The 7,488-nt window shown below is 39.0% G+C and overlaps 1 protein-coding gene across 1 annotated transcript in view; it reads right to left on the bottom strand.

Annotated features, from left to right (window-relative positions):
* Positions 1 to 2,744: 2,744 nt before the first annotated feature.
* The window catches only part of LOC106878052 (dynein axonemal intermediate chain 3), a 26,930-nt gene continuing 22,186 nt past the window's right edge, over positions 2,745 to 7,488 (bottom strand). Inside the window, exons 20-22 of the mRNA XM_052977504.1 lie at positions 6,227 to 6,318; positions 5,380 to 5,496; positions 2,745 to 4,130 (exon numbers count right to left, since the gene is read on the bottom strand). Coding sequence (XP_052833464.1) covers positions 3,930 to 4,130; positions 5,380 to 5,496; positions 6,227 to 6,318 — 410 coding nt within the window. The 3' untranslated portion in view covers positions 2,745 to 3,929. The remainder of the gene's footprint in view (positions 4,131 to 5,379; positions 5,497 to 6,226; positions 6,319 to 7,488) is intronic.

Genomic DNA, 7,488 nt, shown 5'->3' with positions numbered 1-7,488 from the left:
TATATATATATATATATACATGTTCATAGCATCATATATACATAAATGTATATATATATATGTGTGTGTGTGTGTATAATGAACAAGTCGTGCAAGCACCAGAACTTCATAATGTCACAAGGAAACAGAAGTATTGTTGTGTTCACTTACCTGTTAGTTAATTAATTAATTATAATTAACAAGTGTTGATGTGTAGCGTGGCTTTCTCTCTGGGAAGATACGCCAAGAAGAACTGAGGCAGAGTAAAAGGGAGAGAGAAGGAAGGAGTAGAAAACTAGAGGGAGGTGGAGAAAGAGAGAGAGGAAGGAAGGAGTAGAAGAACTAGACGGAGGTGGAGAAAGAGAGAGAGAGGAAGAAGGAGTAGAAGAACTAGAGGGAGATGGAGAAAGAGAGAGAAGGAAGGAAGGAGTAGAAAACTAGAGGGAGGTGGAGAAAGAGAGAGGAAGAAGGAGTAGAAGAACTATAGGGAAGTAGAAGGAGAGATAGTGAGGAAGAGGGAGTGGAAAACTACAAGGAGGAGGAGGGAAAACGAGAAAGAAAGTGGGAGAGAGAGAGAGAGCAACGTGTCAGTTTATTGGCGAGACTGTATTGCAGACGAGGGAGGAAGGGGAGTGGCATAAACCGGTGACTTCCAGTTGCCGTATCACCGTTGTAGAAGTTCCCACTAGTCGGTGTAGTCGATTGTTTGTTGAGCTGCTTCCAACGCATAATTTGAATTTATTCTTTTTGTACGACGCGATTGCAAATCAGCAAACAGTTTTTACATGATTTATATATACTTCGGACTTCGTTTCCGGAAGTGAGGCAAGTGCGAGGCAACGAAATCAGCCGATCTCGTCTTCACTTCTGGGACATTTCGCTTTCCTGAGCTGCGAAGAATACCGTGTTTAATAACACTATATATGTCTTTAAAAGGGAACTTTCCTGGATGTGAAACAAAGCACACATTCAGGAAATATGTGATATTAATACAATTAAACCTTGGGAGAGGCATTATGCCGGTAATAAACACACGCACTGGTTCAGTCCTTTATTAATTTATATAGTTTTTTGTTAAATTATTTCATTGCACTCTTGCAATCTCTTCAGTAACTTGTCTCTCCACTTCCATTTATTTTGAATATATGATCTGGCGTTGTTTCGAAATTATTATAGTCCCTCCAATGTTCGTTTACACGCTCAGCCAAACTTCTTGCCGTCTCACCTATGTATGTCGTGTTTCTGTTTTTACACTCACCATTGGAGGGACTATAATAATCAAAAACAAACCTCGGTGCTCTACCAGCATGCCAAAGAACAACATGGTGGTGTACTGGACAGAGTTAACATAGAAATCTTGTCTAGACACCCCGGTGACGCATCGTTGCGACAAATACAGGAGTCGGTCCTCATAACTGAAACGCAACCAATGCCTCTCCCAAGGTTTAATTATATTTCTTTCAACACACGTATCCACATCAAGAATCTTGCACACGAAATACACATACGAAATGTGATATTAATAATTTTACACTATTGTCCTAGGTACGATTTAGAAGCTGCCTTCAGTAGTGAGACTCTAGTTTGGAAGCTTAACGTCCGTTTTCAATGCCGGCATAGGTTGGACGGTTTGACAGGAGCTGGTCAGCTGAAGAGCTGCCGAGGCTCCATGTCTGTTTTTGGCATGGTTTCTATGGCTGGATGCCCTTTCTATTGCTAAACACCTTACAGAGTGGACTGGGTACTTTTACGCAGTACCAACATGGATATTTTTATATGGTACCTGTACATGGGCTAGTGTTAGGAACATAAATTGTGACTAAGGTTTGGTTGAAGATTTTAATTGAGAACTTTTGAAAACAAAACATTTGTAGTACAGAGCCAAGGGCAGTTTCAGCCAGGTTGGTAACGAAAGGGTTAAACACACCTCTACATTTAGGCATTTGCACATTAGAAGCAGTTGGAAGCATGTAGATTGAAGGAACTTTAGGCTATTATTTCTAGCATATAGAATGACCGCACTGAGGTCTCCTTCTCTCATGTCTTCTGCTGATTATTTTTTTCTTATTAACCCTTTCGTTACCATATTTCTGTTGAGATGCTTTGTGTTTCTTTCAATTAATTTTAAATATAACAAAGAGTTTAGTAAAATAACTTCGTTATCAGTAGCACTGCCAGGCAAGGGATTTCTGGAAGTTATCCAGAGGCCCAGGCCCAAAAGGTCTCTGAAACAGACCGGTTAGTCGATCTTCATCGTTGCCCAGAATTTCCCCGAGAATGTTGTCACACTTTCCCCTCCACTAAGCCCCTATAGAACGCTAGAGTGGAACTACTACCGGCCACATTGCCCACCTGGCGGAGAGCTGTGAGTGCTTGACAGCACTCGAGGTGCCAAGCACCCCTCCTCGGTCTACGCCTAATCCAGGTGTGAATAATAATAATAATAATAATAATAATAATAATAATCATTTCTATTATAGGCACAAGGCCTGAAATTTTGTGGGGAAGGGGGATAGTCAATTATATTGACCCTAGTTTTTCACTGGTACTCAATTTATCGACTCTAGAAGGACAAAACGAAAAGTTGACCTTGGCAAAATTTGAACTCAGAACGTAGCGGTGGACCCAACCATAGAATAATGTCTTGATTAGCATTGACCAACAACCCATGCCAGCATGAAAAACTTGGGTGTCACAAGGACAATGATGGTGATGGCAACAAAAAAAAAACCATTTAAAAAATATAAAAAAAGAAACAACTGGAATTTGGTGTAAAACTTTATTGTTTGAAATAAAAATAACATTATAAAAACAAAATTTGTTTAAAAAGAAACATATATAATAAAGTGTGTTTATATACACACCTGAACAAAAACATTTATGGCACCATTATGTATTGGTGTATATATACACGTATGTATGTGTATACACACATACATATACATATATACATTCATATGCTTTTCTGCATGCAGAAAAGTATAAATTTCACACATACACACATTCATAAGCTTTTCTGCATATACACACAGACAATTTTTGCTTTCCTTACATATAGCTCATCGTATTTTAATGGTGATCAACAGCTGTTTCATTAAGATAAACACCAACAAATGTATTATCCTATAATATTGACACTTGATTGATTTAACTTCATTTAAATTATGTATAACAATTATGTAATTAGATATTTCTCTGTCTGTCTGCCTATTTGTCTATGTACATCCACATATTCATATACAAGCATGTAGGTATATGGCTGAATGGATAAGATGTTTGTTTATAATAACCAGGAAATTTAATTTCACAGATAAAGGATTAACCCTTTCGTTACTCTATTCCTGTTGAGATGCTCTGTGTTTCTTTCAATTAATTTTAAATATAACAAAGAATTTAGTAAAATAACTTTGTTATCATTAAGCTAGTGTTAGGAACATAAATTGTGACTAAGGTTTGGTGGAAGATTTTAATTGAGAACTTATGAAAACAAGACATTTGTACTACAGAGCCAGAAGTGGTTTCAGCCGGGTTGATAACAAAAGGGTTAAACACACTTCTACATTTGGGCAGATGCACATTAGAAGCAGTTGGAAGGGTGTAGATCGAAGGAAATTTAGGCTATTATTTCTAGTATGTAGAGTGACCACGTTGAGGTCTCCTTCTCTCATGTCTTCTGCTGATTATTTTTCAGCTGCTATTGAAGCTGGAGTCTTTGTGATAAACGCATACGCACATACACAAACATGTGCACACTCACACACACATATAAATTTGGGATGATGTTAACGAAACAGCTGTTGAGCACAAAGTACGAACTATATTTAGAATTTATGCTTTCCTACTGTTTGCAGACAGACAGATAAATGGATTGACAGGTGGATGGACAGACAGACAGACAGACATAGCTTTCTGAATCATGTTGAAAAGTAAGAATTAGAATTTCTCAGCTTTCATTCGTTGGTTGCTTCTGTTTCCTCCTCCTGATGTTCCTGCTGGTGCTGCTGTTGTTGCTGCTGCTGCTCTTGCATCTCCTGGTCTTTTGCTAGTCCCATCTTCTGCAGTACAGCAGTTTCTTTGGTGAGATAAGCCTTGTAGAGGGCAGCATTCTTTGTTAGGTACTCCTCTTCAATTAACAACATTGGCTGGAGACTCTGCAAATGCACAACAAGAACTAAAGAAATCGTTTGAATTTCTCCATCCAATTATGGTCATGTGACGCATATGGATGAGGGCACCTGTGTAAAGAAGTGTTGATCTCTAACCGTGGAGGGAACCTGTGGAAGAGGTAGACCCAGGAAGACATGGGATGAGGTGGAGAAACATGATCTCCAAATGTTGGGCCTAAAGGAGGTGATGACAAATGAGACCTTTGGCAATATAATATGTTTGAGAAGACTTGTTAAGCCAAATGAAATCATAGTCGTGGCCGTTGCCAGTGTCACGCAAATGACATCCATGTTGGTAGCATGTAAAAAGCACCCATTACAGTCTTGGAGTGGTTGCCATTAGGAAGGGCAATCAGCTGTACAAACCATGTCAAATCAGACTGGAACCGGGTGCAGCTCTCTGGCTTACCAGTTCCAGTCAAACTGTCCAACCCATGCCAGCATGGAAAGCAGATATTAAGTGCTGACGATGATGATGATGATGACGATGAATTCAGAAATTTTGCTCTCACCAGCGAGAATCGTATGTTTTTTATGCCAGTGCTACTCTAAGTGGTGGTCTACAGACCGGCGCCAAGCTGCGAGCCATCAGCTGCCGGTATGTGGCAAGTTTCCAGAGAGGAAAGAAACATTATAAAATGCTTATTTAATATTGTGCGTTTACAAAATAAATATAAGATAAAAAATTTATCAACTTTTATTATATCCATTATATATATTAGAAATATTGCATTTCTAAATCTCTCAGAGAGAGTTATGCAGTAGCAGCACGATAAAGTGATGGTGTGTTGCCAACTTAATGTGGCAGTCCCATGAAAGGGAAGAATACTACTGCTATTTAGCCCCAGGAAACACCGTTTCTAGTTGGCTATATGACACGCTTAAGGACACAGAATACTTGTGTCACATAACCAACTAGAAATGGTGTTTCCTAGGGCTAAATAGCAGTAACATTCTTCCCTTTCCTGGGACTGCCACATTAAGTTGGCAACAAACCATCACTTTATATATATTGTTTCTGGTATAAATGAATATTAATAAGAAATATTACTGGTCCCTGGCACATTGGGGGAGCGGGGAGGAAACTGCCGTTACGCCACATCAGATAGTTTGAGAAGCACTGATTCATGCCACATGAACAGGCAAACTTTAGAGAGAATGTGAAAAAAATTTGGTCAGTTAATTGCTTAATTGAATGGAAGAATACTAAATAAAATAAACGAAACACACTTACGGTAGGTTTTCTGGTAGGTTTCTGTCGATACCTTTCATTCTCATGAATGTTCCATCTTTCGTTGATGTATGCCAACCTCTTCACCTCTCGCTCAATGTAATGATTAAACGAATTCAGCTGGAGAAGAACAAACACAGTTACAACAGTAAGCCATTCACTAATATCGACCAGGGACATATATATTCTGAGTTTGCGAGATGTACGCTGCACACCCCATCGAAAAGGGCAAATTCCTCTTAAACATTAGCCTCACTCACTAATTCAATTACAGATCTTAATAGAAAACTTTTGTTGTACCCCCCTGCTTGAAATTTGGTGGAATTGGGTGTGGCACTGGGTGTGGAATTGGGTGTCATTCTAAAAATAAACAATCCCATCATTGAAGTCTCAAAGCTATGAGATAATCCAGGATTAATTCAAAACAATGTGAATAAATAATCATTACATTTGACAGCATAATCTAAATGTTAAAGGGCTAAAATAGGGATCACAGGGACCAGTGAAGGAGCTTCTATGTAGTCACTTGACCTTACAGAATGTAACAGCCAAATCTTCCCTCAACAAACTCCCGGCTCTCTTTAACCCCTTTAGCATATAAACCAGTCATACCTAGATGAAATATTCTACTTGTTGTGTTCAAACTGACCAGATCTGGCCTCTTACACCTACCCTACAATGTTCTTTTAAAAATAAAACAATCAAATCATTGAAATCTCAAAGCTATGAGATAATGTCAGGGTTTATTCAAAACAATGTCAATAAATAAGCATTAGATTTGACAGACCAATCTGAATGCCAGAGAGTTCGATAGACAAGTTAATAGAGACGATACTGTCATGTGACTCACCTCATTGTGTGGACCAACCATAAAACAGCGTGGCACTTCTAAGACATGCAAGGTCCCCGAGGTGTCGCCCACAGCCAACAGTTGGCGTTTAGCTGAAAAATATAAAAACAACAACAACATAAACAAGGAAACCTCTATATGGTTATCCAACATGCTAGAAATAGCAGCCAAATCTCATTTAAATCTTTAAATCTTATCATCATCATCATCATCATCATCATTGTCGTTGTTTTAATATTCCTTTTCCCATGCTTCCATGGGTTGGGAGAAGTTTATTGAGGTACATTTTCTGTAACTGGAAGCCCTTGCTGTCATCAACCTTCACCTGTTTCCAAGCAACGTAAGATTTCCCTGTGGCCAGACATGTTTTTGCAGAAGATTGGAGATGGACGACTTTCATCTATCACGACCATGTGACGTAAAGACAAGGAGAGTGAAACAAACACATAATCACACACATACATAAAAACAGGTGAGGGCACATGGCTCCGTGGTTAGAGCGTTGAACTCACAATCATGCGATAGTGGGTTCAATTCCAAGACCGGGGTGTGTGTTGTGTTCTTGAGCAAGACACTTTATTTTTTACGTATTTCCGAGTTTTTTCCGAGTTGCAACATCACTGGTGCCAAGCTGTATTGACCCCTTTGCCTTTCCCTTGGATAATATCGGTGGCATGGAGAGAAAAGGTTGGTATGCATGGATGACTGCTGATCTTCCATAAACAACCTTGCTTGGACTTGTGCCTCTGTATGTCACTTTCTGGGTCACTTCTTTGTAGGTCACTTTCTAGGTCACTTCTTTGTATGGCACTTTCTAGGTCACTTCTTTGTAGGTCACTTTTTTGTAAGTCACCTTTTTGTAGGTCACTTTCTAGGTCACTTCTTTGTAGGTCACTTCTTTGTAGGTCACTTCTTTGTAGGTCACTTCTTTGTAGGTCACTTCTTTCAGTTTCTGTCTACCAAGGCTTTGGTTGGCTCAAGGCTATAGTAGAAGACACTTGCCCAAGGTGCTATGCAGTGGGACTGAACCCGGAACCATGTGGTTGGTAAGCAAGCTACTTACCACACAGCCACTCCTGCACCTATATATCTATATATCTATATATTTATTTATTTATCTATCTATCTATCTATCTATCTATCTATCTATAAATATATATATATATATATATATAAACAAATAAAAGAAGAAGAGAATGAAAGCCATCGGGGAAGATCTTGGCCAAAACAATGACGAGGGAAACTTACCTGAGAATTCATAG

The sequence above is a fragment of the Octopus bimaculoides genome, chromosome 28, assembly GCF_001194135.2.
Source record: "Octopus bimaculoides isolate UCB-OBI-ISO-001 chromosome 28, ASM119413v2, whole genome shotgun sequence".
Classification (NCBI taxonomy): Eukaryota; Metazoa; Mollusca; class Cephalopoda; order Octopoda; family Octopodidae; genus Octopus; species Octopus bimaculoides.
The sequence above is the reverse complement of the archived record's forward strand: the minus strand, read 5'-3'. Positions and strand labels throughout refer to the sequence as shown.